This window comes from Quercus robur, chromosome 3, assembly GCF_932294415.1.
Source record: "Quercus robur chromosome 3, dhQueRobu3.1, whole genome shotgun sequence".
In the NCBI taxonomy this organism is placed as follows: Eukaryota; Viridiplantae; Streptophyta; class Magnoliopsida; order Fagales; family Fagaceae; genus Quercus; species Quercus robur.
The window spans coordinates 62,646,017-62,672,216 of record NC_065536.1 but is presented as its reverse complement, the minus strand read 5'-3'; the positions used below and the strand labels follow the sequence as shown (position 1 = coordinate 62,672,216).

At 33.0% G+C, this 26,200-nt stretch overlaps 2 protein-coding genes and 1 long non-coding RNA gene across 4 annotated transcripts; all 3 read left to right on the top strand.

Annotated features, from left to right (window-relative positions):
• The first annotated feature begins 5,354 nt into the window (after window positions 1–5,354).
• On the top strand, window positions 5,355–6,700 carry LOC126718797 (uncharacterized). The gene is made up of 2 exons (XR_007653051.1): window positions 5,355–5,792; window positions 5,897–6,700. It is a non-coding gene; the product is annotated as an uncharacterized LOC126718797 (long non-coding RNA).
• Window positions 6,701–10,710: 4,010 nt separating this feature from the next.
• Window positions 10,711–15,842, top strand: LOC126718781 (LEAF RUST 10 DISEASE-RESISTANCE LOCUS RECEPTOR-LIKE PROTEIN KINASE-like 2.5). Of its 2 annotated transcripts, none has more exons than XM_050421133.1 (3): window positions 10,711–11,702; window positions 13,942–13,974; window positions 14,612–15,842. In XM_050421133.1, the coding sequence occupies exons 1-3, from the start codon at window positions 10,922–10,924 to the stop codon at window positions 15,712–15,714; spliced, it is 1,917 nt and encodes a 638-aa protein (XP_050277090.1). In that variant the 5' UTR covers window positions 10,711–10,921; the 3' UTR covers window positions 15,715–15,842. The 2 variants fall into 2 exon arrangements, with proteins under 2 accessions (XP_050277090.1, XP_050277091.1); XM_050421134.1 differs by having other exon boundaries at window positions 10,715–11,702; window positions 14,813–15,842.
• A 624-nt stretch (window positions 15,843–16,466) lies between these two features.
• Window positions 16,467–18,227, top strand: LOC126718784 (LEAF RUST 10 DISEASE-RESISTANCE LOCUS RECEPTOR-LIKE PROTEIN KINASE-like 1.2). The gene is made up of 2 exons (XM_050421137.1): window positions 16,467–17,285; window positions 17,387–18,227. Exons 1-2 carry the CDS (start codon window positions 16,535–16,537, stop codon window positions 17,425–17,427), a joined length of 792 nt encoding a protein of 263 aa, XP_050277094.1. The 5' UTR covers window positions 16,467–16,534; the 3' UTR covers window positions 17,428–18,227.
• Window positions 18,228–26,200: the final 7,973 nt, after the last annotated feature.

Below are 26,200 nucleotides of genomic sequence, written 5' to 3'. Positions count from 1 at the left end.
GTTCAAGACCCAGGTAGTTACTAGACAATAATTGCCATAATAGTTATTTTTGTGTATATGACCCTAAAGTTGTTGGGGTTGTCAACAACAGAGTGTATTTGGCATTTGGGAAAATTCTGTGTAATTCTTTAGGCTTGTAAAGGGTTTCCTTTGTACTTGAGATTAAGTAATAAATGTTGGGGTGGGTTCCCTGTAAACATTGTGTGTGCTGTGTGTGTATACATCCCTATATAATTTGTTCTAAGTGTTCCTGCAGTGTGTGTGTGTGGTGTTGGCTAAGACTAAGTCAAGGACTTAGGGCTATCACATGCAGAAAATTTGAGTGAAAAATTGACCCTGTGACAGTGTGTTAGATTGTAAGAATCTATTTTTAGTTGAGATAAGGACAAGGAAAATAATTTAATTTATTTTATTTTATTTTATTTTTTAAAAGAAGCAATATTTAAATAGAACACAAACACTGAATTGGAATGGATTGTGAGGTAAACAAAATTTTTTAACCTTTTTTAATTTGAACATGTGTTTGAAAATTTAAAGTGGTGTAATGGGTTTTATTTTATGTATTTGTCCCTAAGTTTTGTTATTTCTTAAACTTAAGGTGTAAGGGCATTTTTGAACCACATAAAAGTTCAGTTCAAAAAAGGGAATCCTATTTGACATGAATCTTTGCATATACCTTAAGGTAAACTCCATATGTTTCACATCTTTAGATGCATAAAACCACAGACTGTTACTCCACAATGATAGTGGCTAATTAGTTTTATCATTTTTTTTCGTGATCTCATTTGTAGTCTCTTACTATTATCATATATTTACTGATCGATGATTTGCATAATAGAGACATTTAATGAGAGTTAGCATTGTTCATTAGATTTTTAAATGTAATGGTGAATGAAGATTATATATATATATATATATATATATGAATTTATTTGTGTTCTATTTGAATTTGAATAGAACACAAACATTGAATTGGAATGGAATGTGAGGTAAACAAAATTTTTTAACTTTTTTTTTAATTTGAACATGTTTTTGAAAATTTCAAGTGGTGTAATGGGTTTTATTTTACGTATTTGTCCCTAAGTTTTGTTATTACTTAAACTTAAGGTGTAGGGATATTTTGAACCACATAAAAGTCCAGTCCAAAAAAGGAATCCTATTTGATGTGAATCTTTGCATATAACTTAAGGTAAACTCCATATGTTTCACATCTTTAGATGCATAAAACCACAGACTATTACTCCACAATGATAGTGGCTAAATAGTTTTATCATATTTTTTCATGATCTCATTTGTATTCTCTTACTATTATCTTATATTTTCTGGTCGATGATTTGCATAACAAAGACATTAAATGAGAGGTAGTATCGTTCATTATATTTTTAAATGTAATGGTGTATGAAGATTATATATATATATATATATATATATATTATAAATAAGGTTAAATGAAATGTCAAAAAAGAATTTTAAAATTTTCTAATTTTATTTCTTATGTAATTTCTATTATTATTGAAAAACAACTTTTTAGTTATAATTGGAAATATGGTTTAATGGTTAGAGTTTGATTAGTTTTAAGTTTAAAAGTAATACTATGATTGTATTTATATTAGTGATTCTCTTGATCTTTACATTTCCGGTTAATGGTATGTAAAACATTTTTTTTGTAATATTTTAAATTCAAATTAGAGACCATCCATCTAGTAAATTAGACCTTTCTTAATTACAATACAAAAATAAAAAAGCATAACATTTGTAGAAGCAAATAGGGTCACGAGAGAGGAAATGTTGTGTTTTTGCCCTTATTATTGTTGTTCACTACAAAAAAAATGCCTATTAGCGACCAAGAATTTATGACGGACCCAAAAAACCCTCTCAAAAAATCTTATTTGTGATGGCAAAATAAAGCCCTCGCAAATATTTGATAAAATGTGAAATATTTGTGACCAACAAAAAAAGCTGTCGCAATTATGCGTTATAACCGTCACAAATGCTAATATTTTGGAGGGAAATTTTCCCTCCATATTATTTGCGAGGGACAATTAAAAATCTCTCGCAAAAAGTGTACTATTTGTGGCGGTTAAAAAAATGCCGTCACTAATACTAAATTATTTGCGAGGGCTAGGATTTACCTTCACAAATAATCATTAAAATGTCAAAAAAATTGGAGGGAAATGTTCCCACCAAATTATTTCCGAGGGACAATAAAAATCCCTTGCAAAAAGTTTATTTTTTGTGTGGGTTAAAAATATGCCCTTACTAATACTAAATTATTTGCGAGTGCCATGATTGACCTTCGCAAAAAATCATTAAAATATAATTTTTTTTGGAGATAAAAGTTATTCTAAAATTCAAAGAAAAACAAAAAGAAATGCATAAACATATAGCACTTTGTATTCTTTAGATGAACCTTTTGTTTACGGTCTAAAAAAAAACTATTTATGTACATCCTATATAAGAAATGTCTGTCCTTAATTATTTTCTAAACAATTGTACCCATAAAAAAAATGATAGCACTTTCAACTTCAAAATGGTAGCCTAAAATTTAAGAATTTCAGCCTTTTGTACTCTCCCTCTCTCTCTCTCTCTCAAAAGTGAATAAAAATTTCTTAACATTAAAATAATGCATAAAAGATGAGTTCATAAATCAAATGGTAAATTACATCCAATTGGCATGCATGTTAAGAAAATAGAAAACATGTAATCCAATGGTTGGATTTTCAAAATATGAATTCAATAATAAGTTATTAGGTGATGTAACATTCTTTAGAGTTACAACACGTGTAACTTGAACCTAACTCTATATTTCTTAATTTGATGTGAATTTTGACAAATCTACCATTAGATTAAATTATCTTCATATATTTTTCATGCTAATAAAATTTCAAGGTGATCAAATATTAATTGTCATGTCATCAATCAATTATTTAAATTTAAGTTTTTGTAGTTTAAAATAATGCATAAAAGATAAGTTTATAGATCAAATAGTAAATTACATCCGATTGGCATGAAAATTGACATGCATGTTAAGAACATATAGAACAAGTAATCCAATGGTTGGATTTTCAAAATATAAATTCAATAACAAGTTATTGGGTAATGTAACATTTTTTTTTAGAGTTACAACACGTGTCACTTGAACCCAACTCTATATTTCTTAATTCGATGTGAATTTTGACAAATCTACCGTTAGATTACATTATCTTTGTATATTTCTCATGCTTACAAAATTTAAAGGTGATCAAAGATCAATAGTCATATCATCAATCAATTGTCTAGATTCAAGCTTTTGTAGTTTAAAATAATGCATAAAAGATAAGTTTATAGATCAAATGGTAAATTACATCCGATTGGCATGAAAATTGGCATGCATGTTAAGAACATATAGATCATGTAATCTAACGGTTGGATTTTCAAAATATGAATTCAATAATAAGTTATTGGGTGGTGTAAAATTTTTTAGAATTACGTCAGCTGTAACTTGAACCCAAACCTATATTTCTTAATTAGATGTGAATTTTGACAAATCTACTATTAGATTACATTATCTTCATATATTTTTCATGCTTACAAAATTTCAAGGTGATTAAAGATTAATAGCTATGTCATCAATCAATTGTCTAGATTCAAGTTTTTGTAGTTTAAAATAATGCATAAAAGATAAGTTTATAAATCAAATGGTAAATTACATCCAATTGGCATAAAAATTGGCATGCATGTTAAGAACATATAGAGTATGTAATCCAACGGTCGGATTTTCAAAATATGAATTCAATAACAAGTTATTGGGTGATGTAACATTTTTTAGAGTTACAACACGTGTAACTTGAACCCAACTTTATATTTTTTAATTCGATGTGAATTTTGACAAATCTACCGTTAGATTACATTATCTTTGTATATTTTTCATGCTTACAAAATTTCAAGGTGATCAAAGATCAATAATCATGTCATCAATCAATTGTCTAGATTCAAGCTTTTGTAGTTTAAAATAATGCATAAAAGATAAGTTTATAGATCAAATGGTAAATTACATCCGATTGGCATGAAAATTGGCATGCATATTAAGAACATATAGAGCATGTAATCTAATGGTTGAATTTTCAAAATATGAATTCAATAATAAGTTATTGGGTGGTGTAAAAAGTTTTAGAATTACGTCAAGTGTAACTTGAACTCAAACCTATATTTTTTAATTTGATGTGAATTTTGACAAATCTACTGTTAGATTAAATTATCTTCATATATTTTTCATGCTTATAAAATTTCAAGGTGATCAAATATTAATTGTCATATCATCAATCAATTGTTTAAATTCAAATTTTTGTGGTTTAAAATAATGCATAAAAGATAAGTTTATAGATCAAATGGTAAATTACATCCGATTGGCATGAAAATTGGCATGCATGTTAAGAACATATCGAACATGTAATCCAATGGTTGGATTTTTAAAATATGAATTCAATAATTTGTTATTGGATAATGTAACATTTTTTAGAGTTACAACACATGTAACTTGAACCCAACTTTATATTTCTTAATACAATATATATATTGATAACCCCCTGTCACTTTTATGTGTGATCCAAACAGATACCTACTTGCAACTTACCTTTAAAATGAAAAATTTGAAAATCAGAACCTCCAATTGACCAAAATGCTTTCGAAACTACAAAATGAGCAAAATACTCATGGAACATCCAAATAATGATACATGTGTAAAGATATTCATGGTTTTGATTTTAATGGAAAAAAAAGGTTTTAGTTTGAAAACCATTTTGAAAAACATGTGACAGCCAGGAGTGACATTAAGATGGAATGAAAATCCCAACATTTCCCAAGTTGCAGTAACATTTTGGAGAGACTCTAGCCACCATCAAGATGCCATCATTCTGTAGTGAATGATATGATTCGTCGATTAATGAGGATTGAGCTAAGCAATTACACAAAAAGAGACCTCTTTCATGATTTCATTAGCCAGTGAGGTTTAATAGTAGACCTATTATGAAACGAGTTCTCCCGAAATCAATGCCAAGAGCCCTTAAATTTAAAATTTTTAACTTATTATAAATGATTTAGCTCATTGTGGGGATTACGTATTTTTCTTAGCTTACTGTGGTGATTACATATTTTTCTTTTAACATGTGACTAAAGATAATTAATATTTTTTATTATCTATTTTTGGCCAACTATTCAAATGTGTGAATTGTATCTAATTTATTTCATTTTTATTTTATTAATTAATCTATGTGTTGCATGGACATGTTTCATAAAAACGTTGCTATATGCTTCCCCCCAATTTTTTCATTGCCGCACAAAGTTTCCCCCTATTCTTCATTTCCCACCTTTTTTTTTCCCCAAAGCTTTTTTCTTTAATTTTTTTTTCTTTCTTTTCATTCGGCTCCCACTTCTCAAGCTCTTAAAAGTTAAAAACCCATTTTTCATTTCCCATCCAACTCCATTTTTTTTTTCTCTCTCTAACCCATTTTCATTTTCACCATGCGGAGCTCTCTCTCACCATGGTCGAGCTCTCTCTCTCACATCTCCACTGCCCCTAGCAACCGCCCTAGCCCTAGCCGCTGCCACCGCCATCGCCCTAGCTGTAGCCGCCGCCGCCATAGATCTACTCTCTCTCACCTCAGCCACCACCCATTGCCATTAATGGAATAATGATTATTTTCATTTTTCATAGTATTTTTCTTATCATTGTTATTGTTTTTTTCTCCAGGATAGAAGCTTTACTTTCATTTTGAAGACACCCCCTACTTCAGTTCTGCTCTTAAAAGCTGCAGGTATGCTTCTTTAACAATGCCCATTATGTGTTTGATTGTTTTACCCTTCGTTTGTTTGGCATTTACTGAATGTAATTAAGCATCTAATTCCTGGATTTTAACAGTGTGTTTCAGGGCTATTACCAATTTGATGTAGTAACTTATTGAGTGGTTATTACTTGAATCAAGCTTCGTTTTCATACATCCAACATGTAATGTTACAGCTTACAAGTAGAATCTAGAAAACTAGAATTTTTCATCACTGATGTTTTCATATGGGAAAATATACTTATTTGAAAAAGTGGAGCATCTTCGATTTGATTTCGGCATTGACTCTGATTGTGCTAGATGAAAAGTGAACTCATTATTATCTTGCTAAGGGCTCATTAGAATACTCATAATGGAGAAATTGTGCGGAAAGTTTACTACGCTTTTTGAAAGGCCTCTTAAATGAAATACTCATCTACAAACATAACAAGCGAGCACCTGTCAGTGGCTCCAGACCATAAATTTTGAGATGCTTAAATCCTAATGAACAACAAATATGATGATGAACTTTAAAGGGGAGAGTTTGGAGTAATTTGATTGTGTTCTATACAATTAATTTGAGGTGGAAAAAGTGCTCGATCCTTTAAGTTCTTCATTTGATCATCTCTCAAACCCACACTCACTGTAAGTTCTTCTTTTCTTTCTAAAGGTTTTTTTTTTTTTTTTTTTAATAATTTTTTTTGTTAATTAATAGAGAGAATGTTCGGCAATGCTTTGAAGATCTCACACTAAAGGTATTCTATTTCAGAAAGTCTTACATTTTATTTAACTGTCATCTTGTAACAGCAATGTTTCAATAGCTTGTTAGACTCTGCCTCACTTGGTAATGTTCCTGTTGTTATCTATTGGAGGGTGAAAGAATTCCTCGCTGGTTTGATTGATGATAGCCGGCCCTAATTTAATTGGGATTAATACTTAGTTGAGCGGAGTTGAATTGCTTTGATTGGTGAGTGTTCATTACTTCATTTAGAACCTACCAGCCCATGTGTACCTCTAGAATGAAGCTGTTCAGTGAATGAAACAGGGATGGCCATGGGTAGGGTATGGATTGGGTATACCCATACCCGACCTGAAAAATTTACCCATGGATACCCGATTATCAATACCCGATAATATCCATACCCGAATCTTACCCGAATATATTATCCATGGATATCCATACCCTACCCGAAACCCGAAACCCATTTAAAATTTTTTTTTATTCAAAACATTATAACATAAAAACTAACCAATCTTAAAAAAGAAAAAAACTAATCAATAAAAAAAATGAAAAAAAAATGTGATAAATGAAACCAAGAAAGTTTCATTTATATATCATAATAGAGTCACACTATATCTAAACCTTCATAACACATTCATATATCAAAACATAAAGATTGCAAATAAGAGAAGAAAGCATAAGAAGGATGTTAACATTACATGCATCCTTGAAATTTCTATAGATCCTTTTATTTCATTTGGAAGATAGATTTTTTTTTTTTTTTTTTTTTTTTTTTTATAAAGGCTACTAACAGAAAAATTAAGGCTGAAGCAGCATCACCATTAAGTTCTAATTATTTCAATAATAACATCATGTGAAGTCAACAGTTTTCTGGGTTTAGACTATCATAGCGGTTGAAAATATCAAGAAGCTAAACAGCATGGTGAAACATGCAATTCTAAGCAACCCGATGCTTTATGGCCAACAAGAACATGACACGTTATGCTACTTCTTACTTAAGCAAAGCAATGAAATGCCACCGACTTGTCAAGTCACATAAGAACAGAAATGTACTACAGAATAGTCTACAAAAATATCAAAATGAATCTGCACAAATTCAAATTTTCATAGTGAAGAGAACAAAGTAAATGTCGACTTAATATCCCCAAGAGTACCTGATATATGACATCACTTGGAAGCCGTTTACTTATTACTTCGCTACACCAATAAGGGGAATTCATAAATTTAAGTACTTTTTTTTTTTTTTTTTTTTAACGGGTCGGGTATGGATATTATCCATACCCTACCCGAAAAATTCGGGTAATATTCATACCCTATCCGGTTGAGCTCTACCCATTAAGAACCGGGTATTACCCGAAACATTTGGATCGGGTAGGGTTGGATATCCATTACTCAATGGGTATGGCCATCCCTAAATGAAAGGACTAATTATGTCCATTGTATAATTATCACACTAATCGGACCTTGACAAATCTATTGTAGTCATTCTCCTAATAAATTACCGACTCTTTAGTCATTCAGCTTCGGTAAAATGCCTGGCTAATATTATACCAAATAAGGACCTAGAATTGTTGAATGACTTGCTTTCCAATAGATGCGAAAATGAAAGTCTTTCCAAGTCTTCATTCATCGCTTTTCCAATTATCACACCAATCGGACCTTGACAAAAAAACTTGTTTACTATTAACCACTGACTACTGAGTTTCACAGTAAGAAGCAAGTGTTGAAGCAATTAAGTGGCATGGGTTGGTTGAGTAATTTAGGAATCTTATGAAGTTGTAAATTTTGTTGTGTACTTATTACAATGCTATAGCATTGTAATAAGTACACAACAAAATGGATATTATTTATTTTTGACAAATAATATTAGTAGCTACTAATATTATTTATTTTTAATTTTCATTTTTATGAAAAATGGATATATTAAAGAAAAAAGAGATTGAAATAGGGTCATTTCAATTACAAAGGGTAGCTTATTGAGCTACATTGTTATACAAACAATTTACATGCTAAGAGCATTCACAATAGCTCTTTTAAAAGTTCTGTCTATTTTACAAAAAGAACATACTTTTTCTATTTTACATAACCACTCAAAACACTCACGTTAGATTGTCTATTATACACTCACTTTTATTTAAATATTCATTTATTATTATTATTTTCACATTTACTTTAACTTCTGTTCTCTCTCATCTCTCCACTCTCTCATTTTTCTATGAGTTATTTGCTCTTTGCGTTCTCTCATCTCAAATGCCTCTCTCTCTCTCTCTCTCTCTCTCTCAATTTGATCCACCGTCAAACCCACCACCATCCTCTACCCCTTTCTCGATCTAACCCATCCAAGACCCAACTTTACTCTTTTGATCTTGATCAACAACTTCACTCTTTTGATCCTTCAATCTTGATCGGCAACTCACTCTTTCATTCTAATTGGTAACAATAATCACGAAACATGGGTTTTTTTGGGTTGAGGTGAAATGGGTTTTTTGGGTTGAGGAGAAGTGCTTTTGCGATTTTTTGTTGATCATTTGGTCTGGATTTTTGTTGATTTTTGGTTGATTTTGATTTGATTTTCTGTTGATTATGGGTCAATTTTGTGTTTGGATTATAAGGTGTTGTAATGGGTCTTGTGGTGTTGATGGTATTTTGGTGGTTTTGGGTTGCGGTGATGGTGGTGGTGGTGGTGGTTGGGTGGTGGAGGTTGATGTTGGGTCTCTTCTTCTTCTTCTTCACAATAAGAAAGTCTGGGGAGAGAGTATGACAAGAGAGCGGAGGTGAGAGAGAAAAAAATAAAAAACTAATAGATACAAAGCTATTGTAATCGTGTAAATACACACAGTTATTGTAGTAACCTTCTATATTTACAAAGGTTTACAAAGTCGAATTCTGGTGCTTTTTGTGCCATATTGTGTAAATTTTATCACTTTTTGTATTTTAGCATGGCTGATACAATTGATCTAAGGAACAAAAATGAAACGCCAACCAAAAAGGGAGGACAAAGCACCCTTCAATTTAGTGAAGAAGGAAGTTAGAAGCCAAGACGAGGAGGAGTGTAGGTTCAACCAGGCTTCAATGACACCTTTGGAATCCATTTAAAAAATAACATAAGTTTGATGGTTTGGAAAGTAGTGTGGGGCAATTGGGTGGTTTCCTATTACCCACCCCCGCCCCACTTTTAATTCCGGCAGGCTTTTTTTACCCGTCCTATTCTAGTGGGTACCCACAGGTACCTCAAATTTTAAATTTTTTTTTTTATATATAATTTATTAAAAGCTTATTTTGAACGCATTAAATTAAAACTCATAAAACATTAAAAAACTAATTCTAACATTATAAAACCTTCTCAAAGCATAACAATACAAAAATAATAGTAATAAGAAATACAAAAACAATTCAAACATATATAGAACAATTAAAAAAATATAACAACGTAAATATTAAAACAGAAAAGCATAAATTCAATATATAATACAAAAAACTCATAAATTTAAAGTTAGAAACCTAAAAACACATATGTATTTCTTATAAAAAAAATCTATAATTTTTTTTGTTATTTAAATGGAAACGCTAACGAATGTCTTTAAGGCATTGGTTAATAATCCATTTCAAGAAAGTTTTTATAGGAAAAGGAAAAAAAAAAAAATAATTAATATTTTGATAACTTTTTTTATTTTTCATAAAAATTGTGTCAAAATTTTTTTAAAATAAAATATAAACCAATGCCCTAAAGATACCCTTATTTAAATATAAACGGGTGAGCATCGGGTGAGATGTTAATCCCCACCCCCACCCCCACCCCCATTTATAATGTAGGACGGGTAAAACCCATCCATTAAAAACGGATGAGGCAGGTACCATGAGTTCGGATTTAAATTGTCGTCACAATGACAAGGAAGGACGTGGATGGAGTGAGCAAAGACAGCATCTCCAAACTCATTATTGCATAATGCTGCTGTTAAAGACGAGTGGGGTCAGATTGCAACTTTTATGACCAATCTTAGCCCAACCAGTTTTACGTGGGGACCAAGAAATAACTGATTGATTTGCCTTTAAGGATAGTGGGTCGAGTTGCATAACTTTCAAACTTATGAGTCTACGTCGTCAGAACTCAGAAGCAGCCTCCTGTCAGCAAGTCAAAAGCAACTCCGCCCGTGTCGTTGTGAAGGGAAGAGAGATAATAGTAGGTTCATGTGAAGACTCCCCTCCCCAAACCACAAGTTGTGCCAGACTTTTTCTATCTTATGAGTTATGTCTACCATTTTAATTCCTTCTCCACTTCCCACCCCCAAAACCCTCTTTCAGTCTTTTTACTCTCTCGGCCACCATATTATAATAACCTTTCTCCGTATATCTCTACCCTCCACAATTTCAAGCTCCACAAATGCGTCAAATAAACTTCATGCCCTCTTTCTTCTCTCATTGTCACCATATCATTATAATCTTCTTTTCCCTTGTACCAAAAAAATCCTTAGGTGCTGTGGACCCATTCTTCCAAACCTGCAGTGTGCCGAAAACCTGTGGTGATGGGCAACCCATAAGATTCCCATTCTACATCCAAGACAAGCAAAACTCCTCTTGTGGCTACCCTGGATTCAACCTCTCTTGCAACAATAATGGCCATCCAACTATCCTCATATCCAATAACAATTACAACATCCATGAAATTTTCTACCAAAACGAGACGCTTAGAATCTCAAACTCTGCCTTCTCAAATCCAAACTCCAATTGTATACCTTCTATAAACAGCATATCCCTTCCGAGTAGCCAGTTCGATCTAGCACCAAACCAAACCAATCTTTTTTTGTTTTATAATTGTAACTCTTTGGTGCATGAGAGTTGGCCTTCAGAGTTTTATCCTAGTTGTTATGGCGAAAACGACACCGTTCTGGCCCTGTCTGGACAGGACCCGAAGCTGATCAGCAGCGTATCAATGGAGTGCAAGTCTTCGGTTCTAGCACTGGTTGAAGCTTATGGAGGTGGGATTGCAGAGTCGTTGAGAAATGGGTTTGTGCTAAAATGGAAATCCAGCAACTGTAGCATTTGCGAGGATAGTGGAGGGAACTGTGGGTTCGATAATATTATGTATCATTTCAAGTGCTTCTGCCCAGATAGGCCTCATGCTTGGAACTGCACTAACACTACTCGTCTTGAGTATCTTCCTGGTCAGTTTTTCTCTCTAGAAATTTCTCTTTCTTAGTCTAGCCTTAGGGTCTTTTTGGATACAGTTGAAAACTAAAAACACTGCAGTAAAATAATTTTTAAATGTGTAAATAGTATCGTAAGACCCATTTTTAATAAAAAAATTGTTGAAAAATATATTTGTGAGTCCATGAACCGTGCACGTATTGAAAGTCAACAAAATCGACTTAAAAAAATAATAATAATAATAAAAAAGGCTGAAACGCAGATGCATGCGTTTTAGCCCAATCCAAACCTTACCTTAGGCATTATTATGAAACATTTGAAACTTTTAATGTCCATAGCCCAAATGTTTGGTGAGGCCTAAGCATTTTCCATCCAGTCTCACAAAAAACTCAATTTTTCTCCAAATTGAAAAGAAAATAGGTATTTTTACGCTTTTTTATGAGGAAAGATCTGCCCCAACCCCAACTGTCCTTCTCTCCAACCCCATTCTTTCTATTCAGTTCTTTTCTGAGACCTTCCTTCCTCAATGAGTTACTAAACTAATAATATAAATTTATATGTATGATATGTTAATATATATATATTTTTTGATAATATAATTTTTTATATTATTTAACTAATACAAATAAAGGGCAAGACTTAGGTACAGAATTTAGGTGCTGTTCCTTAAGTTCTTCTTTTAAGATTTTGTCATGTGGATTTTTTTTAATGAAAATGAGGTGTATTTTTTATTTAAGTAGCCACATGGCTGAATCCTAAGAGATGAACTTAAAAAACAGCACATAAGGTATTTTACTTAAGTTTTGTCCACAAATAAATTATTTCTTACATATTATATAACAAAAGCATAAGATTCAATTTATATAAATTATGTTTTTTATCCTCCTGTTTTTTTAATAAAAGAGTTTTCCACCCTTTCACCTTTCTACCCCTTCAACCAAATACACATGAAAGAAAACTAAATATTTTCTATTCTAACGGACCTTTAATGTCCATTAGCCAAATGTGTCGCATGCTAGGCTTGACGTAGCCACCTGTTTTTAGAAGTGGTTGACAAATTTTGCTAAAGCATCAGCTATGAGGAAAAGAAAAATTCTACTGATAACACTTGTATTATTATATAGCGCTGAGATAGACCATAACATTTAATCTAAAGCTCAATTGAGTGCTTAAAAGCCTGATTTGGCATTTTCTTTCTACTGATTGTGTCCGTTGCATTCATAGTTGTGAGTTTTGACTAAGAAACAAAGAGTACTAAATAGTTGAATCAATTTTTTTGCAATCTTTCCATTCTCCTCGTGTCCAATTGTTGCTTCACTAAACTTCTACATAGTAATCTACACATAAAACTCTAGTCAATTAATTGATTTACCTACAAAATATTGGAATTTTGAGATCAGTACATAGAGATCCTAATCCTTCTTAATGTTTGAAAGGTATTAGAAATAATGCATTGAGATAACTGTATCTCTCTTGAATGATCTAAAAGATATAACGGCAAAGAAAAATCTTAAAGAGACAAACTTAACCTTATTGTATGGTCCATAAAAATGGAAGAGTTTTTATTTTACTCTTTCTCAGTTAGTTTTCATAATTTTTGAGTGGTGCATTGGACAGGTCCAAGGCAACCTCCACATATAGTTTATAGACAAAAAAGGAAGGCAAGAGAGATAGAGAAAAATGGACTACATTCAATGGATTTCAAATCTTGTAATTATTCATCAATGATATGACCTCATTCTGGCTCAATATTAGATGCCACTGTCCTTAGCTCCTACACATAAATCAAATGCACTCTATGGATTGAATTTGTAAATATTAAGTACTCTAAATGGCACAATGGATTCTGAGCAGCTGCCTTGCCTAATCATATCAAAATATGCTCAAAGGATCCAAAAGCCAAGTCAAAGTATTCAAATTAAAAACTTTCTCATCAAAATAATTTTTCCAAAAGAATATTACTTCTATTCGATAACTAATTATTCTCATCAAAATTTGTGTGTGCACGTGCCAGCACACGTGTTTTAGTGGTTCAGAATAGATTTGCTGCAACTGGTTCTCCTGATTCAAAATTTATAAATTTAGGTTACGAGTCATAAAAGTAACTCCTTTGCAATGAAAACTATATAAGAGACATGAGCTGGTTTTCATAGTGCCTGTGTAAGGCTGCTAAGATTTCAAAGCATGCCAATTTAGCTGCGTTATTTTGATATTTTCTGTTTAACTAACAAAATTTTTGTATGGATCTTGCTGCAGGGAATAACAAAAGGGTAGTAGTGATAGCATTAGGTAAGATGCCTCTTCAATCATACTTCTTGTTGCAATTGATATTCACGTGTGCTTGGACAGTATATGGAAATTAAATTATTCCATCTTAAAAGTGACATTTGTTTTTTCAACACATCTAAGGTACAGTTCCAAGCCATGATGATTTTCTCCTTGACTTGGTATGGCTAACCATCAAAGCTATACTGCAGTTATTTTTTATCTCATACAATGATGAGTTTTCAAATAACTTCTATTTTAGTTTTGGTCATGGCTCCACTTGCCTATTTTTTTATCATTCAAAAGGACGTGCTTGTATTATACAGAATCCATAAGAAGACTTCTAAAACTTGTCCTCAAAATTTCAACTACAATGATGCATAGATTTCTTCATTGACCTACAATAGATAAATTTCACAATTCATGATTTTTCTCCAGGCAACCAGTCTGCCTGTCAATCAAAACCTCACTACTCTATTTTGCCTAAGGTAACCCAAGTCCCATGCCAAGCCAATCTGTCATTTTTCTTCTTCATTGTTAGTCTGTTGTCGGTGACACCACAGGCAAATGTAAATTTTATAAGGTTCAAGAGATCTCAAGGGATAAATTGAGCTACTCTGTTTTATGCGCTGCATAACTTTGTGATTTCTATTCTTTGCAGTCACTTCATTCGCTGGAATTGGAGTTCTGGTCATTATAATCTGCTACTTCTGTGGAAAGTTCTCATCTAAGAAAATTATTTATTTTTGGAAGAAGAAAACTTTAACCTATCAGAGTGTAGAGGCCTTTCTACCACTAGCAATTAGAAGATACAGTTATTCAGATATAAAGAAAATGACTAACTCTTTTAAGGACAAATTAGGACAAGGGGGCTATGGTGGTGTATACAAGGGAAAGTTACAAGATGGTTGTTTTGTGGCTGTGAAGGTTTTGAAAGAATCAAAGGGCAATGGAGAGGAATTCCTTAACGAGGTTGCAAGCATTAGTAGGACCTCCCATGTTAATATTGTCACTCTTATGGGTTTTTGCTTTGAAGAATCTAAAAGAGCACTCATTTATGAGTTTATGCCGAATGGATCTCTTGAAAAATTCATATATAAAGAAAATCCCTCAAATGTTGACCGTCAATTGGGGTGGGAAGCATTATACAAGATTGCAGTTGGCATTGCTCGAGGATTAGAGTACTTACATAGAGGTTGCAACACACGAATCTTGCACTTTGACATAAAGCCTCACAACATTCTTTTGGATGAAAACTTTTGTCCAAAGATTTCTGATTTTGGCCTTGCAAAAATATGCCCTAGAGAAGAGAGTGTCATATCAATGTTGGGAGCAAGAGGAACTACAGGATATATAGCTCCAGAAGTATTTTGTAGAAATATTGGTGGGGTCTCCCATAAGTCAGATGTCTACAGCTACGGAATGATGGTTTTAGAAATGGTTGGGGGACGAAAGAATATTGATGTTAGTGTTGATCGTGTCAGTGAAATATATTTTCCACACTGGATTTACAAGCGCATTGAACTTGATGAAGAACTAGGACTGCAAGGCCTCATTAGCAAAGAGGATGAAGAAATTGCAAAGAAGATGATAACAGTGAGTTTGTGGTGTATACAGATTGATCCCTTAAGCCGACCATCAATTAGTAAAGTGGTGGATATGTTGGAAGGAAGCCTCGACTCCTTGCAAATTTCTCCCATGCCTTTCTTGTCTTCCCCACCAACAACAACTGTAGATTCTTCTACTGCAACAGTGTCATTATGAAATGCATCTCTGTTCTGCATTTCTTTTAATCTGTTGTAGATGGCAATGAACATCTTTGTGAACTATATTGATATTGGACTTGTACATGAACATCCTTTTATGATTACCTACAATATGAATTTCTGGCATTGTGCCTTCGACTATGAATTAGCAATTCTGCAAGTCTACAGTAGTAATCGTCATGTATGTCTTAACAATAATGGTACCTATACTAAAATAAGATAGTTCTATAAGTTGAAACTTAAAGGAAAGCGTTTGAAAATTGTTAAAAGAAAACAGTTGGGAACCAAAATAATTGACAGCACAAACGACCCAAATTGTGTTATAGGCAAAGCCGAAATGTAAACTCCCAACCCTCCCCATTATTATGCAGGGTGGGTAAAACCCGTTCATTAGAAATGGTTGTGGCAAGTACCCATGGGTTCGGGATGGAGTGGGCAAAGACAGCATCTCCAAAGTCCAAACTCATTATGGCATGATGCCGCTGTTAAAGAAGAGTGGGATCAGACTGCAACATGAACCAAACTTAGCCCAACCAGTTTTTACAAGGGTTCCAAGAAATTACTGATTGATTTGGATTTAAGGACAGTGGGTCAAGTTGGCAGTTGCAAAACTTTCAAACTTAAAAAAAGTCTTAAGCTGTCAGAACTCAGAAGCAGCCTCGAAGGCATTCAGCCGCCTTATCTTATGTCTACTATTTAGTCTATTTTAATCCCTTCTCCACTTCCCACCCCCCAAACCCTCTTTCAGGCATTCGGTCACCATATTATAATAATCTTTCTCTGTATATCTCTACCCTCCACTATTTCAAGCTCCACAAATGCGTCAAATATACTTCATGCCCTGTTTCTTTTCTCGTTGCCACCATATTATTATAATCTTCTTTTCCCTTGTACCAAAAAAATCCTTAGGTGCTGTGGACCCATACTTCCAAACATGCAGTGTGCCCAAAGACTCTGGTGATGGGCAAGCCATAAGATTCCCATTCTACATCCAAGACAAGCAAAACTCCTTTTGTGGCTACCCTAGATTCAACCTCTCTTGCAACAATAATGGCCATCCAACTATCCTCATATCCAATAACAATTACACCATCCATGAAATTTTCTACCAAAACGAGACGCTTAGTGTCTCAAACTCTGCCTTCTCAAATCCAAACTCCAATTGTATACCTTCTATAAAAAACATATCCCTTCGGGGTGGCCGGTTCGATCCAGCACCAATCCAAACCAATCTTTTTTTGTTTTACAATTGTAACTCTTCTGTGCATGAGAGTTGGCCTACAGAGTTTTATCCTAGCTGTTATGGTGAAAACGACACCGTTCTGGCCCTGTCCGGACAGGACCCGCTGATCAAGAACGTATCAATGGAGTGCAAGTCTTCGGTTCTAGCACCGGTTGAAGCTTATGGAGGTGGGATTGCAGAGTCGTTGAGAAATGGGTTTGTGCTAAAATGGAAAGCCAGCACCTGTAGCATTTGCGAGGATAGTGGAGGTTACTGTGGGTTCGATCATATTAAGTATCATTTCAAGTGCTTCTGCCCAGATAGGCCTCGTGCTTGGAAGTGCACTGGTCAGTTTCTCTCTCTAGAAATTTCTCTTTCTTTTTGGTAATAGGAAATTTCTCTTTCTCAGTCCAGTCGTAACATTATTTTGAAACATTTGAAAATAAAGGAGCAGGACACGGTGGACGAAAAATAAAGGAGAGAAAATAAGAGTAAGTATTGTTTGGAGAGAAGGGGAGGAAATTTTTTGATCCAGGCTCACAAAAAACTCAAGAGGTGTTTGGTAGATGTTTTCAAACAACAATTTTCAATTTTTAAGTGCATATATCAAATACCCTCTCAACTTCTCTCCAAATTGAAGAGAAAATAGGTATTTTCACACCTTTTGCCGGGGAAAGACAAAATTGCTCCAACCCTGTTGGAATGGCTTGAATTGTCAAAATTGGTGACTTGACAATTAGACCCATATATAGGAAAGTTGCATAATTGCTATACGTGAAGAAATGCAAAGAAGTTGCATGAAATTGTTGCATGGACTCAGCCGAATTTGTTTACTTCTTGGTTGATAGAAGTCTTGCATTCCCATTGGTCTAGAACACTTGACATGCAGGCAGCCGAAATATGTGACTTCATTGAATTCATGAATTGTCAAGAAGAGTGTGCTAGCCGAATTGTATGAATTCTTTGGCAATAAATGCTTGGCCACTATTGTTGAATTCCTTAACAATTGGTGTTTCACGTTGGTGGCATTTCGGCTGAATCCTTGGCTATAAATTGAGGTGGATCAAATGAGGAAGCATGCAAGTGAGCTACGGATAGCAATTAGTGTCTTGCAACTTATCTAAATACAATAGGGTGTTCTCTATTTATTTGTGAGAGAACCAAGGGTGTATTTGGGGTTTGGGTTTGTGTGAGAGTGTCTTCAAGTCATTGTTGTAATCTCTACAGTTATAGTGAAAATATATTCTATCGCCTCTAGTGGACGTAGGCATATTGCCGAATCAAGTAAATTCCTTGTGTCATTTTTTCTTCTCTCTTCTTTAACCTTGTGTAAACAGATTTATTTCACCCAATTTTTACAACAAACCCCAACTGTCCTTCTCTCCAACCCCATTCTTTCTACCTTCCTTCCTCAATGAGTTACTAAACCAATAATATAAATTTATACGTATGATATGTTAATATATATATATATATATATCTATCTGTGTGTGTGTATTTTTTTTGAGAATATAATTTTTTATGTTATTTAACTAGTACAAATAAATTATTTCTTACATATATATTATATAACAAGAGCATAAGATTCAATTTATATAAATTATGTTTTTTATCCTCCCGCTTTTCTTTTTAACCGAATAAAAGAGTTTTCCACCTTTCCACCTTTCTACCCCTTCAACCAAATACACATGAGAGAAAACTAAATATTTTTTATTTTACCACCTTACCACTCTTCTAACCAAATGGACCTTTAATGTCCATAGCCAAATGTGTCGCATGCTAGGCTTGACATAGCCACCTGTTTTTAGAAGTGGTTGACAAATTTTGCTAAAGCATCAGTTATGAGGAAAACAAAAATTCTACTGATAACACTTGTATTATTATATAGTGTTGAGATAGACCATAACATTTAATCTAAAGCTTAATTAAGTGTGTAAAAGCCTGATTTGGCATTTTCTTTCCACTGATTGTGTCCGTTGCATTCATAGTTATGAGTTTTGAATAAGAAACAAAGTGTACTAAATAGTTGAACCAATTTTTTTGCAATCTTTCCATTCTCCCCGTGTCCAATTGTTGCTTTACCTACAAAATTTTGGAATTTTGAGATTTGTACATAGAGATCCTAGTTCTTCTTCATTTTTGAAAGGTATTAGAAATAATGCATTGAGATAACTGTATCTCTCTCGAATAATCTAAAAGATATAACAACAAAGAAAAATCTTAAAGAGACAAACTTACCCTTATTGTATGGTCCATAAAAATGGAAGAGTTTTTATTTTACTCTTTTCTCAGTCAGTTTTCATAATTATTGAGTGATGCATTGGCCAGGTCCAAGGCAACCTCCACATATAGTTTATAGACAAAAAAAGGAAGGCAAGAGAGATAGAGAAAAATGGACTACATTCAATGTATTTCAAATCTTGTAATTATTCATCAATGCCATGACCTCATTCTCGTGCTTTGGCTCAATATTAGATGCCACTGCCCTTAGTTCCTACACATAAATCAAATACACTCTATGGAGTGAATTTGTAAATATTAAGTACTCTAAATGGCACAATGGATTTTGAGCAGCCACCTTGCCTAATCATATCAAAATATGCTCAAAGGATCCAAAAGCCTAGTCAAAGTATTCAAATTAAAATTTTCACCCTTGACCGTAACACTACTTTCCTTATAGATAATTTGCTTTATTCAAATGAAAATCCTAAATTAATTCTTTGTACAATATAATATAATGGATTAGCAACACAATATATTTTAGAATTCTAAAGCATTAAGTAAAACAATGCTCCTAACCGGTGTAATTCATTCATATAACCTAATAAGTTGTTCTATATTGAAAACTTTAAAGGTCCAATTGAAGAATAGAAATTGTGGGAGATTATATATACTAGCCTCTGAGCACTCATGCATGTGCTCAGAGGCTTTTCTATTTTTTTAGTAAAGGTAAATAATTTGCATCCATTATAAATTAGGAACACTATTTTTTTTAATCACAAAAAAATCTAAGGGTGTGATGAGTGTTATACTATATTTTGTAATAACGACAGATGTGTGTGTGTGTGTGTGTGCGTGTTCTTTTTTTTTTTTTTTTTTTAATTTGTGCGGGAAACGTGTGTTTGTTTTAATTTTAATTTTTTTTATAAATGGATAAAGCAATTTGGAAACCATTAGGAGCGTGGTCCTCTTTTGTAGGCAGTGTTTTAGTGGAAGCTAAAGAAGCATTTTTACCAAGTTTTGCCCTTACTTAAAGGTACGTTGTAAGGGTATTTTGGAACAAAAAAAAAAAAAAATTTTGGTCCAAACAAAGGAAGCCCCTTAAATAGTAGTATAGATACTGTTTCTACCTTGAAGACATGGCCCGCTATTGGTTTTTTGAGATGCTACCTTGTTTAGGAGCTATGCAAGAATCTAAAATTTGCTTTCGCTGAAAGGTTTAGTGGGAATATTTTGTTGTGGTAGAGTGACTTCTCAAATTTAATTTAAATCATTTCCTCTAAAACCATACTGCTAGTACTAATTCCTATTGAGCTGTGATAGGTTTTGATCCCAGGATTATATAGCTGAATTTTATGTGCTGTGCTATCCTAAAACAGTTGTTGTGGAGGCCTTTTAAATTCATATGAAAGTTGTTTAGTGTGTGACAGAGTCAATCATTTGTGGTTCCCTGTTACTATGTTAACTATTCACAAGTTGCTGCTCTACCTAGTCTAGTGCTGGTGTATTAGTGATTTGGCCATCTAGTCAATTTCCTGGCTAATATATTTATTTTAGGTCATAATGCTGATACCCGCGTAGCACCACCCAAGCAAGCAACAGAAATTTTAAAACCCAGAAAAATAAATCAATATGGAGCAATTCTAAAGTTTGCTAAACACTACATTCTAACTTTGTAAAGCTTATCCATACATTCAGGTGCTTTAACCTATCCAAGAATCTCTCATAAAGCTCCTGGTCCTTTCGAACTCACCCTCTAATATTTCAAAACCAATGTATGTCTGTCATTAAACAAATAATTTTTTTCTTTACCAGTTATCTCAAAATTAACATAATCATGTTTCTCAAAAAAAAAAAAAAAAAAAAAAAAATAGCATAATCAAACACACCTTAAAAAAAATGACAAAGCTTTATCACAACCAAGTCAAATTGCCATATTAGTAACCAAAAAAGTGGTCATCACATTTAGAGAATTTTGAGATACCAAATGGTTAGAAGCTTAGAATTGCCCCTATATATGTCACAAAAAGAAGGAATATATGTTGAGCTTTTATGTTTTTTTTTTTTTTTTTTTGGTTTCATCTCCTATCTGCTATATAAACCTCTCTCATTCACAGAAATTGAAAAGGGTAAATACCATTGCGAAGTCCAATTCCAAGTCTTGCGAAGATCATTTGTGGTTCCCTGTTACTATGTTAACTATTCACAAGTTGCTGCTCTACCTAGTCTAGTGCTGGTGTATTAGTGATTTGGCCATCTAGTCAATTTCCTGGCTAATATATTTATTTTAGGTCATAATGCTGATACCCGCGTAGCACCACCCAAGCAAGCAACAGAAATTTTAAAACCCAGAAAAATAAATCAATATGGAGCAATTCTAAAGTTTGCTAAACACTACATTCTAACTTTGTAAAGCTTATCCATACATTCAGGTGCTTTAACCTATCCAAGAATCTCTCATAAAGCTCCTGGTCCTTTCGAACTCACCCTCTAATATTTCAAAACCAATGTATGTCTGTCATTAAACAAATAATTTTTTTCTTTACCAGTTATCTCAAAATTAACATAATCATGTTTCTCAAAAAAAAAAAAAAAAAAAAAAAAATAGCATAATCAAACACACCTTAAAAAAAATGACAAAGCTTTATCACAACCAAGTCAAATTGCCATATTAGTAACCAAAAAAGTGGTCATCACATTTAGAGAATTTTGAGATACCAAATGGTTAGAAGCTTAGAATTGCCCCTATATATGTCACAAAAAGAAGGAATATATGTTGAGCTTTTATGTTTTTTTTTTTTTTTTTTGGTTTCATCTCCTATCTGCTATATAAACCTCTCTCATTCACAGAAATTGAAAAGGGTAAATACCATTGCGAAGACCAATTCCAAGTCTTTTATATTAGTCTCCAATGAAAAAGATTTCATATTCTCAGACCTATAATTCTTTTTCAAATATACATTATACATTCAAAAACACCAAGCCACCTTTAAATCAGACCCAAGTTCACAAAACCCACAATTTGTTCTCCATTATAAATTTTGAATTTACAGAGGAATCCCAAACTCTAATTTCAATGCAAAAATCCACCACAAGATAAATTATATGCATTTTGTTGTGTTTTTATTATTCAACATTCCTGCAAAAGACTAGAACATAAAAATATGACACTATGCTATCCATCAAACCCCATTTGTTCTATAGATCAACATGCACAATTCCAATTCCCGTTCTCACTACTTTAAATTAGCAGCACATCAAGAATAACATTAAATCATTATGAATCTTTAGTACTCTTATTAGATACTTCCAATTAGTACATATCTAATAAGAAAATCCACTGCAAAAATTGCACAAAATAACATAAATGAATCAATAAAACATATGATTGTGTTGCTAGGTTTATTAACTATCAATTAACAAAATATCAGTCATCTTATCAAATACTACCTTAGGAACACTATTGTTTTTGGTCCATCCCTTGAAAAGAATCAAAAAAAAAAAAAAAAAAAGTGATTGCGCTGCTGGGTTTATTAATTGTCAAGTTACACATTAATCTTTATTCATGGCTTCTTTGGGATGCTGCTGGTATAATTTCATCATCTATTAATTTTCTAACTTATAAGTTATACATGCCAATCAGATTTTAGATTGTTGTCATGAAGCATCAAATATGGCAAAAAATAACCCTTTCTTTAACAAACCTTTTCTTTTATAGGCATAGATAATAGGTCATACATAATGGATTTGTGGTAAACTATAATGAAATAAGCTTCAAGGCCCCAAGAATTATAAACAACTTAGTCAAAAAGTAAATTCCCAAAGCCATAATCTATTCATTCTAAAGACAACCACACACAAAATACACCTAAACACTAACAGTTCTATATAAGCAAATTTATAACTTAAAGAAATTAACAAAGACCTATAAAGAATATATAATAAAACTTAACTTTGAGAATTTTCAATTACCAAAATATCAATCATTTTAATCACAGTATCACATAGAAATACAAGGTTTGAATTATAAATAAACAGGCTTTGAATTAGAATAAAACATGCCACAATCTTAAAATTCTCACCAATAGTACCTGTTGTAATTCACTTTAGCCATGAGTTGCAATAAAAATTCTCTTTTTTTTTTTTTAATTTTTTTTATCGGGCTTTTTCTTTGGAGAAAAATAAAGTTTTTTTTTTTTTTAATAAATATTGTTGATGTGTAAAATTATGCTGAGTGCAAAGCTTATATGGCAAGCTTTAAAAAAGTCAAACAAAAGTCAAAAGTTTCATCTTTATGGTATATATATATAAATAATATTTAAACCTATTTATAATTTTCCCAATAAAAATTATATTACCTAACTACGTTATGTAATCTTTTGGGTGGTATAGTGGCCCATTACTTTATCAAAGGGTGTTGTGGTTCAATATTTGCGCTATGTTTGTTTAGGCAAAAATATTTTTTAGAAAATGAGTTATTTTCTTAAAATTATTTTCCGTAAAAAACTATCTCATTTTCTTATATTCGGTAATTACTTTAAATGAGTTAAAAAATAATCTTCTAACTTCCCTTATTTAACTTCTTGTAAGATAGAGTTATTTTCCAAAAAAAAAATTAATAGAAAACAATCTCTAAAAATAAACCATACTTATTCTATTGACCAAAGATAATTTTCCTTTGATAAATTTTTTTTTTATACTACCAAACACTGAGAAACACGAAATATTATCTTTACAGAAAATTTTCCATCGAAAGAAAGAGCATTGGTCTATCAATGAATAGTCTTGATATAAAAAAGATGTCTCTAGAAAATGTGGGGTGGAAGTCAATATCATACAATTACTATTATAAGGTATTAGGGTCGGTTATTCTTTGTCTTCAAATTTCATGACTGGAGGTAGTTGGTCTAGTGGTCATGGGCTCACTCCTAAGAGTTTGGGAGGTAGATATCCTAGGTTCGAAACCTGCGATGGAAAGCTCCTGGGAAATAACTCCATGCTCTCAGCTTTTGCTCACTAATATCCTCAATGGAGTTGGATGTCTAGCTATGACTCATTTGGATCCCCTGTTCTCGTAGACCCAAGCCTAATGGATAAAGTGTTACTATAATCACGCCTAAGTGAACAAATCTACAAAACAAACCCAAAGCCTACAGTACCACCCCACAAACCACAACCACCCACAGCCCACCACCACCCACATCTCACCCCCACCAAATCCAATTGTATACATTTTATAAACAGCATATCCCTTCTGGGTGGCCAGTTCGATCTAGCACCAAACCAAACCGATCTATTTTTGTTTTATAATTATAGCTCTTCGGTGCATGAGAGTTGGCCTTCAAAGCTTTATCGTAGTTGTTATGGGGAAAGCGACACCGTTCCAGCCCTGTGTAGACAGGACCCAAAGCTGAGCAACGTATCAATGGAGTGCAAGTCTTCGGTTCTAGCACCAGTTGAAGATTTTGGAGATGGGATTGGACTTTAGAGAATGGAGAGTCGTTGAGAAAAGGGTTTGTGCTAAAATGGAAGGCGAGCAACTGCAGCCTTTGCGAGGGAAATGGAGGGAATTGTGGGTTCGATTACATCGTTAAGTACTAATAATTTTTCCAAAAGAATATTACTTCCTTTTTATTCGATAACTGATTATTCTCATCAAAATGTGTGTGTGTGCACGTGCGAACACACGTGTGTTTTAGTGGTTCCTAATAGATTTGCTGCAACTGGTTCTCCTGATTCAAAATTTATAAATTTAGGCTACGAGTCATAAAAGTAGCTCCTTTGCTATGAAAACTATATAAGAGACATGAATTGGTTTTCATAGTGCTTGTGCAAGGCTGCTAAGATTTCAAAGCATGCCAATTTAGCTGCGTCATTTTGATATTTTCTGTTTAACTAACTCATTGTTTGTATGGATCTTGCAGCAGGGAATAACAAAAGGGTACTAGTGACAGTATTAGGTAAGATGCCTCTTCAATCATACTTCTTGTTGCAATCGATATTCACGTGTGCTAGGACAATATATGGAAATTAAATTATTCCATCTTAAAAGTGACATTTGTTTTTTCAACGCATCTAAGCTACAGTTCCAAGCCATCATGATTTTCTCCTTGACTTGGTATGGCTAACCATCAAAGCTATACTGCACTTATTTTTTATCTCATACAATGATAAGTTTTCAAATAACTTCTATTTTAGTTTTCGTCATGTCTCCATTTGCCTATTTTTTATCATTCAAAAGGATGTGCTTGTTTTATACAGAATCCATAAGAAGACTTCTAAAACTTGTCCTCAAAATTTCAACTACAATGATGCATAAATTTCTTCATTGACCTACAATAGATAATTTTCACAATTCATGATTTTTCTCCAAGGCAACCAGTCTAGCTGTCAATCAAAACCTCACTATTCTATTTTGCATAAGGTAACCCAAGTCCCATGCCAAGCCATTCTTTCAATTTTTTTCTTCATTGTTAGTCTGTTGTCACCACGAGAAAATGTAAATTTTATAAGGTTCAAGAGATCTCAAGGGATAATTTGAGCTACTCTGTTTTATGCGATGCATAACTTTGTGATCTCTATTCTTTGATTATAGTCACTTCATTTGCTGGAATTGGAGTTCTGGTGGTTATAATCTGCTACTTCTGTGGAAAGCTCTCATCTAAGAAAATTATTTATTTTTGGAAGAAGGAAACTTTAACCTATCATAGTGTAGAGGCCTTTCTACCACTAGCAATTAGAAGATACAGTTATTCAGATATAAAGAAAATGACTAACTCGTTTAAGGATAAATTAGGACAAGGGGGCTATGTTGGTGTATACAAGGGAAAGTTACAAGATGGTTGTTTTTTGGCTGTGAAGGTTTTGAAAGAATCAAAGGGCAATGGGGAGGAATTCCTTAATGAGGTTGCAAGCATCAGTAGGACCTCCCTTGTTAACATTGTCACTTTTATGGGTTTTTGCTTTGAAGAAACTAAAAGAGCTTTCATTTATGAGTTTATGCCAAATGGATCTCTTGAAAAATTCATATATAAAGAAAATC

Coding starts and splice junctions, on each gene's coding strand:
- LOC126718781 (XM_050421133.1), top strand. CDS start 10,922: ATGCGTCAAATAAACTTCATGCCCTCTTTCTTCTCTCATTGTCACCAT. Junction 11,703..13,941: donor TCGTCTTGAGTATCTTCCTG/GTCAGTTTTTCT, acceptor ATCTTGCTGCAG/GGAATAACAAAAGGGTAGTA. Junction 13,975..14,611: donor GGTAGTAGTGATAGCATTAG/GTAAGATGCCTC, acceptor TATTCTTTGCAG/TCACTTCATTCGCTGGAATT.
- LOC126718784 (XM_050421137.1), top strand. CDS start 16,535: ATGCGTCAAATATACTTCATGCCCTGTTTCTTTTCTCGTTGCCACCAT. Junction 17,286..17,386: donor TCGTGCTTGGAAGTGCACTG/GTCAGTTTCTCT, acceptor TTGAAAATAAAG/GAGCAGGACACGGTGGACGA.